Consider the following 12,753-nt stretch of genomic DNA (forward strand, 5'->3'; position numbering starts at 1 on the left):
AAGACTCCCTTCTTGGTGTGCATCTTGGCGTGCCTCACTCCAGACCCGTGCTCGGGTGGGGCCTCTGCTCCATCCACTGCACAAACACACACACACACACACCCGCCTTCACCACTGAAATTCTAAATCCTTTTTTGAAGAAGGCTCCTCACCCAATGCAGAGCCCAACGTGGGGCTTGAACTCCCAGACCCTGAGATCAAGACCTGAGCTGAGATCCAGTTGGACGCTTAAGCGACTGAACCACCCAGGCGGCCCCAGAATAATTTTTGAACAAGGAACCCTACGTTTTCATTTTCATATTGACCCCCAAAAGTACGTAGCCGGTCCTGGCTCTCAGAGATGGAGGGACCTGCCCACAGACCAGTTTTGCAAATGGGTAGTCTCAGGAGCCTGCCAGATCAGAGGAGAGTAGGATGGACAAAGTACACAAGAGGAGGGTGTTAAGGCACAGGGAGTTAAGGGACCCCAATGGCAGGAGGTGACAGAGCCAGGGATATGAGGGGTCCAGGCTGTGGGGGGCCTCACCTGGTTATCCCTCGGGCCATTTCTTTCTTTTTTTTTTTTTTTTAAAGATTTTATTTATTTATTTGAGAGAGATTTATTGAGAGAGATCACAAGCAGGCAGAGAGGAGGAAGCAGGCTCCCTGCTGAGCAGAGAGCCCGATGCGGGGCTCGATCCCAGGACTCCGAGTTCACGACCTGAGCCGAAGGCAGCGGCTTAACCTGCTGAGCCACCCAGGTGCCCCCCTCGGGCCATCTCTATACCAGCTTTAGGTTCCTGCCCCTGAGGGCTGAGACAGGCTGATGGAGGGTGATTTTGAGGTACTTTGCTTTTATGGCGTTATGTTGGGTCCAAGCAGAAGTCCGGGGCAGGAGGTTTTCCAGTAAAATTGTATTTGGGAAAGGAAAGGAAAGCAAAGGGGTCCCACGTTCTCCCGGACCCTGGAGCTCCCCACCACCTGCCATAGACTGCACCCCTGCACCTCTCCCACATGCCCAGGCTGTCCCCATCTGAACCCCCCCAAAGGTCGATTTTGTTCTCTGTGGTCTCGGATCCAACAGGGAAGTCAGGTTGGGTTGAATCCGCCAATGTTGGCACCTAAAGCTTGAAGATGGAAACCCAGCTCATGGGGTGCCTGGTTGGCTCAGTTGAAGTGTTTACCTTTGGGTCAGGTCATAGTCCCGGCGTCCTGGGATTGAGCCCTGCATCCTGTGCACGCGCTCCCTCTCACACAAAGAAATAAATAAAATATTTTAAAAAGAAGAAGAAGAAGAAAAAATAGAACACCCAGCTCCGGGGACCGAGAACCCTGGAGACCTGGGAGGGGCCCGGTTTGTGTGTGAATTCGGGAGTTGGGCCATGAGCAGGGCCCACCTGCAGGCAGGGAGGACTGGGGTGCCTCATAACTGCCGCCTCTTTCCTGGGGACCCAGGTGGTGCGCAGCTTCATGATCTTGCACAAATAGTGTTATTTCAGAATCTTTCCAGGCACAATATGAAAAGCAAGGCTTTCCCACCCCAGTAGGTCTCTGCGTAAGAAAACAAACAAACAGATTCAGAGTCGACTTTGTGATAAGACAAAAGAGGACTTGGAATGGGAGCAAAGTTCAGAGGCTTTTGTTGCAGAAACTGGTTCCTTCTTGAAAATGGGGGCTGATTTTCTAAGCTTCTTATCGCTGTCTCTCCTCTCGGCAGACCTGTCTCCTGTACTTCGCTCGCAGGGCCCAGGGAACCAGAATTCTCCCCGACTCTGGACTGGGTCCCAGGCCTGCCTCCTTGGGGGTCTTCTTCCGCCTCTGGCTTAGGTGACTGGGTTTCCTTTAGGAGGGCCAGGCTGGTCCAGGCAAGTGCACGGTGTTTCTGGTGTCGTCTGGTTCTCCAGGCTCATGGCAGCCTCCGGGGTGGCCGTGGGAGGCTGTAGCCTCCCGCAGAGTGTTGTAAGAAGGGAGCTTGGACCATAGGGCACAGAGACACAGGGAGAGAAGCCTTGGTACAGGGAGCCTGAAACAATCTCACCGGGGCAGCAGAGCGAGATGGACGCTGATGGCAGCAGGGCCCCAGTGTTGCCCCCCTGGTGGGTCTCCCTGAAGCAGTAGGTCCTGGAGAAAGTGGGGTGGGGTTGCAGGGGGACACGGAGCAGGCATGTGTGTTAGGGCCCGGCTGGGAACTTGTTTTCTGTCAAGGGTGCCCCAGGAGTTTGCTTTTCAGAACTTGTTTGAATACAGCACAGGAAAAAGGAGTGGAAACCTTCCCCACCGCGGCCCAGGCTGCCACTTTGTTCCACCAGAGATGCGAGGTCAAGCAGGCCAGGGACAGGGCACGGAGGCTGGAAGAAAGGCCTTCCTGCAGGGCCCCACAGGCCTTTCCCTAGAGAAGGCCGGTTATGGCCTGTGTCTGCCACAGACTATCCTAGCACACCGCCCCCAACCCCATCCAGGGTGGAGGCTCTGCGGACCACCCTGAAGAGCAGAGGGAGCCGATGAGGCAGCATGAAGGACCCAGTAGAGGGTGTGAGGCCACCCCTCAGGACTCCCACCCCGCATTGCCCTGTGGCCCCACCAACCCGGGTTCTGTCCTTGGAGAAGGGGATGATTCCATCTCTTGGATGGAATTGGCAGCTTCTAGAGAGAGCATGGATAAAGAGCCTGCGTGCCTGCCCCCCACCCCCACCCCAGGACTCCGCTGGGGTTAGTATCCCTTCCCCAAAACCACTGTTCTGCACTGTAGCATCTAGAAAACGCTCATCGGGTTTTGGAAGGGTAGAGGGGGTGTGTGAAAACTGAAACACTAAGAAAGTATGTATGTTTGCGGGACTCTGTAGGGGGCCGTTGGTAGCCGTTGTGCCGTATGCTGTATGCTCTCCGAAAACCGCACTGCCCTCCTGGTAATGGTAAGGTGGGCAGCACGTGGTGGGGTGGTAGCCCACCACAGTGCCACATCCAAGGATTCCCCCCTTTTTTAAAAAGATTTTATTTATTAGAGAGAGGAGGAGAGTGCACGTGACTAGTGGGGGAGTGGCAGGCAGAGGGAGAGGGAGAGGGACATGCAGACTCCCCACTGAGCAGGGAGCCATGACCTGAGTTGAAGTCCAACGCTTCCCTGACTGAACCATCCAGGCACCCCCAAGGACCCCTTTTTAGGTCGAGTCTTTATAGAACCTTCCCCTGCCAGCTCGGAGTGGACCTGGCTGGGTGGTCCCTGATAGTGGCATTACCCTGCTCTCCTCCAGGTTGCAACCACCGGGGTAGCGCAGAGTCCCCTGTCTCAAAGCCCAGGTAGTCGAGCTCAGATCCCAGTGTTGCAGCTTCCTAGCTGGGGGCTGTGGACACGTTACCTGACCTTCGGGCCTCGGATCCTTCATCTTAAAATGGGAGTGACTGAGAGGGCTGGTGGAAGTGTAAAAGTGACTCGCCAGATGTTGAGATAGTGCATTTAAAGTGCTTTGTATTCTGCCTGGCATCTGGCAACGGTTCATTAAATGGTGGCTGATATATAGTATTATTAGTGTTATTGGCTGGTTTATTTTATTACTACTGCTGTTTCCCCTTACTTCTCAACTCCATTGGCATGTCTTATCTCTGTAGATATTATTACCTAATGCGAAAACCTTTATGAACCAAAGAGCCGACTCAGTCTGTTAAATAATGTATACAAATAATATAGAAAGATAAGATTGACAGTGGTTAATAATGTTAGTAAGAATAGGGACAGCTGTTACTTACGGAGTGCCTGTTGCGAACCAGGCATTAATTTGGTGCCCTTGAAGTGAATCCCAGCAGCCTGACTGAGGTAAGCGATGATTGCATCCCCATTTCACAGATTAGGAAACTGAGGTCCGGGGAGGTGAAGTCGTGTACCCAAGATGTCACAGCTGGTGAGTGGCAGAACTGAAATTCACATGCAGGAAGCACTCATTGCTCCTGAAACCACGTTCTTAAGTCTAGCCCTGCGCAGGAGACCCCCAGTGGGTCCTGGCCTAGTGGTGAATTTCCAATGTGCCTTGGCAAGTCGCTTTACGTCTTCCGGCCTTAGTTTTATCCTCTGCAAAGTGGTCCTTTTGGGCCACACGGCCTGTGTGATTCCTGGCCTCCCTCCTCTCCTGCTGTCATTCCCCCTTGGCATTCCCATCTCATCCCTGTCTTGGGGGTGGGCGGGGGGAATCCCCAAGCAGAGCAGCTGGCTGGCCTACTGGCTGCGGGGGGGTGGGGGGGATGCGGGGGTAGCCAGCGCCGTCCTCGGCCCCGGAGATTGAGAGAGCCCCTGAGGTGGACCCTGGGCAGGCAGCAGCGGTGGCCAGACCGCCCGTGATGTAATGACCGATTAGGAACTTCCTCTTGGAAGCCTGGCTTCCTCTAGGAGCCAAAGGTGCTGGAGCTGAGGTGGGGGGTGGGGAGGGGCGAGTGGGAGCGAATAAGAGGAAACTCCTGTCAGCTGGGCCCTGCTTTTGGAAAGAGTTCAGCGGAGATTCGTTCTGAGCTGTTGACCATTAACATGACATGGCGCATTCCTTCTCTGCTTTTACTGCCAGAGCCCAATGGATAAAGGAATGGTCTCCCCCTCCCTTAACAAAGGAAAAAAAAAAAGAAGTAGAAAAAGAGCCTCTAATGAATGCTGCATCTCTGAACTTGCTGCAAAACCCAAAGCCATTTCTGCAGCTTAAAATGACAAAGGAAGGTTAAGTGGAAACTCCTTTTCCCCCCTTACGTTTGATTACAAAAACTACTTATCTAATGGGCAAACAGGGCTTTTAAAGGGGTGTTAGGTTAACCAGATCCAGGGCCACATAATTACTCCCAGGCCTGGGAGCCGCAGATGAAAAAGCTGCCGGCTGGAAGGGAACTTGAAGCCACAGGCATGACAAGGGACAGAAGAAAGGAGCTTTCCCGGAGGGCTGGAGGCCCCAGTGCGGCCTGTGAAAAGGGGACTGGAAAAGCCAGCCCTCTGGGGGCTCCTGTCCAGGCTCTGCTGCCAGCTTTCTGGGTGACCTTGGGCATGTCACTTCACCTCTCTGGGCCTCTGAGTCTCCCTTCCCAGCCCTCGGTGGGGTCGGGGTCTGTCTGCCCTAGCTCTCTCTGCTCATGTGAAGTGTGGCTGTGTCAGCTCTTTCTGTCCAACCCCGGGGAGAGGCAGGGAGGCTGCTGTGGCCCCAGACGGCTGGGAGGCAGCAGCAAACGCTTTGAACACTGAGGCGTATGGGCTAACCCGCCAAGCCCCTGGAGACCAGGAGGACTCAGGGTTCCAGCCTGCCAATGCTCTGAGCCTTCCCATCTCACTCTCTTAGAGCCTGAGGAAACAGAGACTTGAACCTGGGTACATCCGTTCACAGGATGGCCGGGTCCGAGGCAGTTTGGGCAAACTGAAAGGGGGGTGATCACGAGGAAAACAAGCTGCATTGCGTATGCTCAGACTTTTGGAGCGTGCAGCCCACGGGGGAGCCCGCAGGAACGTTCCTGCCCCTTGTTTTGACAGAAAACTGCTGATTCGAAGAAGCTAAAGGCTTTTCTTGGGATTTGAGCTCTTCCCGCCTCCCCCAGGCTGCAGTCAGCTCCCTTGGTGCCCACCCCCCGCCCCAATTACATGGGAGGCGGAGAGGAAGGAATGCCAGCCATCAGAGGGGTTGGCTTGGGCACAGGGGAGAGTGCCTCTTGTGGGCCAGTCTCCTCCTGCCCACCACAGGTGTCCACCACCCTCTGGTGGCAGGAATGTGGGCACCACGGGGAGGTTGGGTCACCGGTGCCTTGTCTGGAAACACAGGGGCTGTCCCCTGGGCCACCGCAGAGCCCTGCTGAGGCCATTCCAGGGCAGCCATAGGGAGCTGCCCTAGCAGCACATACTCCTGCTTTCAAGGCATCATAGCTACACTTAAATGCACCACTCTTCCGAGTATAGGTGGTGCCTGTGGATGTACATGTACGTGTACACCCCAGTTGCCATGGTACCAATCCAGATGTCAAACATGACCATCATTCCAGAACGTTCTTTCACACCCCCTCCCAGTCATTCCCGCTCCCCAGAGGTAATCCCTGTTCTGATTTCCATCACCGTAGGTTCGTTTTGTCTGCTCAAGAATGTTATATAAATAGAAACCAATAGCCTATCTTCTGTATCTGGCTTCTTTCACTTAGCACAACATATTGGAGATTCACCCGCGTTGTTGTGGGTTTCACTAGTTCGTGCCTTTTTATTGGTGAGCTGGATTCCGTCCTATGGATGTCCCTTAGTTCTGTGTTTCCATGATCTTAGTCTGTTTGGGCTGCTGTAACAACAATGCTGTAGCCTGGGTGGCTTAAAAAACACTTATTTATTTCTTACCATTCCTGAGGCTGGGGAGTCCAAGATCAAGGTGCTGACAAGTGTTGGTGTCTAGTGAGGGCCCAACTCCTGGTTCATAGGTGGCCGTGTTCTCGCTGTATCCTCAGGAGGGCAGAAGGGGTGAGGGAACTCTTCTGGGTCTCTCTTCAGGAGGGTTCTACCCTCATGACCAAATCACCCTCCAAAGGCCCTGCCTTCAAAGGCAATCACACTGGGGCTTAGGATTTCAGTATCTGAATTTCGGGGGTTCACAAATACTCAGTCCCTAATATCCATTCTCCCGTTGATGGACATCTGAGCTGTCTGCCAAGTTCAGGTGATTCCAAGTAGAGCTGCTGTGAACATTCACTAAATCGCAGAAATCTTGAGCCCGTTATTCAGATGGGAAGCCAGAGGCCAGGGAAAGGAAGAGAGACTGCCCGGTGCAGGCCCCGAGGCAGGATTCCTGACCCCCCAGCCTGGGGCCGCTCTGCCAGGTCCACCCCATACACAGCGCCAGACCGCGCCTCTTCTCTCCTCCCACCCCCAGCCCAGAGCCCTCCCAGCCACAGGACCCAGAGTCTGGCTGGGAACTAGGCCAGGCCCCGAGCAGGGGGTAGTGAGCAGGAGTTTCGGTCAGAGCGCGGTCATCTTTGATGTTGTTCACTCGGCTCTGACTCCCTGGTATTTATTTGCAATTAAGGAGCTGGTTCCTAATTAGGTTGATGGCGGGACCACAGCCTTGGAGCCACAAGGAGAAAAAGATCTTCTGCAGAAGACTGTCCCCTTGCGCCCGAGCAGCAGCTGGGCCGAGGACGAAGAGCAGAGCCACAGAGTGGGGCTCTGCCACTGTGGGGAGGGCAGAATTTGGGGGGCTGGCCTTCTCACTCGCAGAGAGCTGGTCAGCTTTGTGTCCACCACAGTTCATGAGACCCGAATCCGTGTGTGTGTGTAAGTAAACAGCCACAGTGGCCCTTGACTTGGTTCTAGACATTCAGCCATGCCTTGCTCCATTCGTTATTCCTAATGAGCCCCCCTCTTTAACCTCAGGCTCCAAGCTAGAAACTTACTCTTTCCATCAGTACAGTGCTGTACAGTTAGTGAGGGGCACTGCCATCCACTATCCTATCATAACCTCCCATGGTTGTGACCCCCGAAACCCCTAAGGGGCCCCAGCCTGTGAAGGGTTAGGGCCAGCACTGGAACCAGTAAAGAGACAGCTACTTCTTTCTGCACCTGATTGATCTGCTGCTGGAGTTTCCAGAAAACCCAAAGATTTCTGGGTCAGGAATAAGTCCGTTTTACAAGTGGGCAGACTGAGGCTTAGGGACACTTCAGTGGCTGGTCCATGGCCTCACGTCCAGTCAGTGGCAAGAGCCTTAGGTCTGTTTCACTCTGAAACCCTTTGGCTCCTGTGACAGGCATTAAATTAGAGTTCTAGGGTCCCAAGTTCTGGTCCCAGTGCTGCTATCTGGCTCTTGTGTGTGCTTGGGTGAGTCCCACTGGACCCCTGGGGTGCCATCCGTGGGGCACAAGGACATTGGATTCAATTAGTGGTTCCCACAGGCCAGTCTCTGCACTGCATCTTCACTGGTTCACAGTGAAAGAGATGAGAACATTTCTTATATCTAATCATGTTAACTTTTACATTTCTGATTTAGGTCCTACCTGTTTCATTAGTATCAAATTATACTTTCTTTTGTGCTAGTAGTAGTCGACAGTCTTGGGGTTTTCAAGAAGTCTGTACATGACAAAATAAAACAGTAGTAACCCAGTACATTCACAGTCCCTCTGTTGAACAATGTATTGGTTTGCAAAAGCCCAAAGTGTTGGGGCTCCCTGGACAAGATGACATCAGTGGGTCCCTTAACCTCTGGGGCCCCAAGACCCTAAAAGCTGGGTGGGGACAGGGAGACCCTCAGCATGGTGATGGGCTCACTTGCTGGTTTGTTTCTGGGAGACTTCAGACCTAAATCCTTGCCCACTGTCCCTCGGGGTCCGAGAGCCCCGGCCCTACCTGCTGGGCAGGATCCAATGGGAGCTGGGGGTGAGAGCACTGGGCTGATCCTTAGGATGAATTTTATTTCCTTCCTCCTTCCCTTTTAGCATGTTCTAAGAGCACCCTGGGGATACATGCAGTCTTGGGACAGAGGTAAAGAGGATTGAGGCACACCCCTTCCTCCTGGAAAGTCTAGACCAGCCAGGGGCACTGACCAACAGCACAGGCACCTGCACAGGCATCAGGAGTGACTGCATTGAAGGCCGCAGGTGCATGGGAGGGGGAGATCAGAGAGGGCTTCTCAGAGGCAGCAGTCTATCTTCTGGAATTTGGAAGACTTGGCCAGGAGCCCAGGTGTGATGAAGTGTTACCCAGTCTGCTTAACCATAGAGGCTGCGGGAGGTGAGGCCTGGCCCAGGCAGTGTCTCTGAGCCAGACAGTTGGGGCAGGCTGGGCCCTAGAGGCCTAGGATAGCTCTGGGGTTCATCTTCCAAGCACAGGATCCAATTCCCATGAGGAATGCTGGAGCAAGGCTGGGACATGGGTACTGATGACGTGGAGGTAGATGATGAGGGGCATTTGGCTTGGCCTGGGTAGGAGGAGCTAAGAGGAGAGGGTCAGGAAGTATCCCCCTCAAAGGCCTTCAGTTCCATTACTCTCAACCCCCCTCCTCCCTTTCCTGCCCCTCCCCCAGATTGCCAAAGTGCTTCTTTGCCTTTTATGATGGAGGGACTCCACCCTGGGGCAGAGCTGCCACTTTATGACTGGGTGGCCCTCTGAGCCTTATCTGTAGAGCTGGGACAGTAGTAAGCCTCAGTGAAGCTGCAGTGCATTCTTGGGGAGCGAAGGCCTTTCTTTGCGGGTTGGGGGGGGTATGACTCACCTGGTAGTGGGTGAGCACCTCTAGGATTCAGACCATGACAGCAGTCTGGTTACACACAGCAACACTGAGGCTTGGGGAAGGAGAGGATTTGCTCAGTGCGGGGGCTTCAGCAGGGAGTCTACCCAGAGTGTGGAGGAGAGCCCCCCACCACTCCAGAGTGTGGCCTGGCACTCCCTCGTGTATACCCTCCATCAGCTCATGGCACCTCCCTGGGCCTCAGTTTTCTCACCTGTGAAAGGGGCTGGTAACAGAAGTGATCCAAGGCTGTTGGGAGGAAGGGGACATACGTTGCTTCTCCTGTCCCCCAACATTCTCCAGGCACAGATGTTTGCTCCCCTACCTCTCTGTTTCTAGTGCACTAAAGGAACTCTCATGGCTCATGAGAAGACTGGTCCTGGGGTTTCACGGCCAGGCTGGGATGGCACTGCTTTGCTTCCTCTTGGAAACTTCCAGAGCTGTACCGGATGATGGATGGATGGAGAGAGGGGCCGTGGCTTGCAGCGTACCTGGCTGCCCACCTGCTGGCACTGGCCTAGTTGCCAGCAGCCTGGTCGCCCACCCCACGCCAAAGTTGTTTCTCTACCTGCTGGCCAAGGGCAAGTCAGCTGAGGGCAAGGACCTGGGTCTTTCCTCCCCTCCTCCATCCTCCCACTGGCCAGAACCAGGAGGAGCCTGGAGGGGACTATGAGGCAAAGTAACACATTCTCAGGGAGTGGCCTGGGGACCTGTGTCTGGGACCTCGACGCCGGGCCAAGGGTGAGGGGCACGCCCTTTGGGGCTCTGCCCAGTCCCAGGCCTCAGCAGAGCTGGCAGCCTACAGGAGGCCCTTCGAGGAGACAGTTTCCTGCTAGGTGGCTAGGCGGGCCTGCCAGGGCCTAGGAAGATCTGAGGGGCCCTGTCACCCCGCTGCTCTGGGGCTTCTTAGGCGGGGCTGGGCTGAAGGCAGACAGTTGACCTTGCCCAGGCTCCTGAATGAGATTGTTAGCTGTGTTTTCTTCCTGGGGTTTGGTTGGACTTCGATCTTGGAGAAGCTACGCCATAGAGTGCCTTGCTGTGCTCCCATGATAGTCTCGGGGGAACCTCTCCCTCTGAGTATGAGCCCCATCCAAGGGCTGTATGGGAACATGTCCCCTCATGGGGTAGCCCACCTGCTTCTCAGAGCTGACCTCAAAGGAAGGGCCAGATATGTGAAAGCTTTAGAATCTGAGAAGCTGCCCACACAGGACAGCAGCAAATAGGGGGTTGCCCGCTGTCCTTGAGGGGCAGCCCCTCTGACAGGCCCTGGCCTCTGTGTGACCTTCGGTCTGGTGTCAGAAAATTGTTCATCTGGACATGCACATGTGCCTCAAGCTGGAGGGGAAAGGGATTCCAGTCATCCGGGCCACCCCTTTGCTGTCCCTTTGCTGGGGAAACCGAGGGCCAGAGAGGGGCAGCACACACCTTTTGAGAGCTGGTGATCTCTGGAGCCCCGGCTTTAACAATGTAACAATCAAAGCAGTTGAACAATTGCTTTAACAAAAGCAACTTTGCTTTAACATTCAGAGACCCTCAGCTTTCCCATGTGGCGGAAGGGGCTGCAGTTGGGGTGAAAATCTGTACTTTGTGCCAAGAGAGACTGGGAAACTAGGCATCTTGCTCAAGTCTTGCTCAAAACTGGGAAGGGGTTCTGGGGGCCAACTCCCCCACCCTACCATGTCTTCCTGTGCCCGAGTCCCCTTTCGAGTGGTGATGTATGCCCCCCAATAACTTAATCCCATTCTGTTCAGGTTGAGGCTTGGGCAGGCAGGGCTCAGGCCCTGTGTGGCCTTTGGCAGGCTGCTGGTGGTGTCTGCCAGGTCTTGGATCCTCTTGTGTAAAATGAGGAGAAGGTGGCCTCGACCCAGAGTGATGGGAGGACCCAGTGAGTCAGGTGTAGCCAGAAGTACAGTGTGCAGCCCTTCCTTTGGGCGTGTGTGTGGGGGGAAGGGGGGCGGTTATCCCTCTCCTGCTAACTTGAGCTTGGAAAATTCTACGGGCAGGAGCCGGGTGCAGTTCCTGTCTGCGTACCCGGAGCCGGAGCACACAGCGGGTGACTTGCCTTCTCCGTGGGCTCCTAAACTCGGGTGCTCCCCTCGGCGGGTGTGTTAGGGGTCTGTTCTCCCACGAGTTACAGTTCAGGGCAGCGCTGCCCTCAGGTGTGCTGAGCGCTGGAAACCCCACCGTACTTTATATGGAAAAGCCAAGCCGCCTGGCCAGGGGAAAGGGAGCCCCTGTGCCCCCCCCCCCTGCCGCCCACTTACCCCCTCTCCCCCATGCCCTGTGCTTGCCCCGCAGACGCCAGCATGTCTCCGGATGCCGCCAAGCCGAGCCACTGGTGCAGCGTGGCCTACTGGGAGCACCGGACCCGCGTGGGCCGCCTCTACGCGGTGTACGAGCAGGCCGTGAGCATCTTCTACGACCTACCTCAGGGCAGCGGCTTCTGCCTGGGCCAGCTCAACCTGGAGCAGCGCAGCGAGTCGGTGCGGCGCACGCGCAGCAAGATTGGCTTCGGCATCCTGCTCAGCAAGGAGCCCGACGGCGTGTGGGCCTACAACCGCGCGGAGCACCCCATCTTCGTCAACTCGCCCACGCTCGACGCGCCCGGCGGCCGCACCCTTGTCGTGCGCAAGGTGCCGCCCGGCTACTCCATCAAGGTGTTCGACTTCGAGCGCTCAGGCCTGCTCCAGCACGGGCCCGAGCCCGACGCCGCCGACGGGCCCTACGACCCCAACAGCGTCCGCATCAGCTTCGCGAAGGGCTGGGGGCCCTGCTACTCGCGGCAGTTCATCACCTCCTGTCCGTGCTGGCTCGAGGTCCTCCTCAACAGCCACAGATAGCGGCGGCCCGCGCCCCACCCCCACCCCGCGCCCCACCGCCCAGAGACACAAGCCCCCCCCCCCACGGACGACACCCCTCCCCCCCAAATATCATCTACCTAGATTTAATATAAAGTTTTATATATTATATGGAAATATATATTATACTTGTAATTATGGAGTCATTTTTACAATGTAATTATTTATGTATGGTGCAATGTGTGTATATGGACAAAACAAGAAAGACGCACTTTGGCTTCTAATTCTTTCAATACAAATATATTTTCTTTCTTCTCCTCCTTCCTCCTTTATTATTATTCTTTGGTTTTCGTTTTGTTGTGTGTTTGTGGTTTTGTTTCGTTTTGTTTTGTTTTTGTTTTTGTTTTTAAGAAAACGATACAGCAGAGCTAGGTGGAAAAGCCTGGGTTTGGTGTATGGTTTCTCCCAATATTAATGCCCAGACAAAAAGCTAATACCAGTCACTCATTGATAATAAAGTATTCGCATTATGATTTTTTTTTTAATGTCTTCTTTTTAACAAAGAGGGATGTGCCGGGCTCCTGTGGGTCTCTGACCCATCCAGCATCCTGAAACTTGATCTCAGTCTTTTACCAGGGAAAGAGTAGAGGGGATAAATTGAGAAGGGAGGAAGGGCATATGTTTACTGTTGAGGCCAGAGAAGGTTCTGGTGCTCCCTCCCGCCCATGGCTACATTGAATCCTCTGGATGGGGCGGGTGTATATGG

At 54.7% G+C, this 12,753-nt stretch overlaps 1 protein-coding gene across 2 annotated transcripts in view; it reads left to right on the forward strand.

The window, feature by feature from the left end:
• Positions 1–12,520, forward strand: part of SMAD6 (SMAD family member 6) — a 75,216-nt gene extending 62,696 nt beyond the window's left edge. For both annotated transcript variants that reach the window (XM_059180891.1, XM_059180890.1), the window contains one exon: positions 11,488–12,520. In XM_059180891.1, the coding sequence (XP_059036874.1) occupies positions 11,488–12,029 (542 nt within the window). In that variant the 3' untranslated portion in view covers positions 12,030–12,520. The remainder of the gene's footprint in view (positions 1–11,487) is intronic.
• Positions 12,521–12,753: the final 233 nt, after the last annotated feature.

This window comes from Mustela lutreola, chromosome 7, assembly GCF_030435805.1.
Source record: "Mustela lutreola isolate mMusLut2 chromosome 7, mMusLut2.pri, whole genome shotgun sequence".
Lineage (NCBI taxonomy): Eukaryota > Metazoa > Chordata > Mammalia > Carnivora > Mustelidae > Mustela > Mustela lutreola.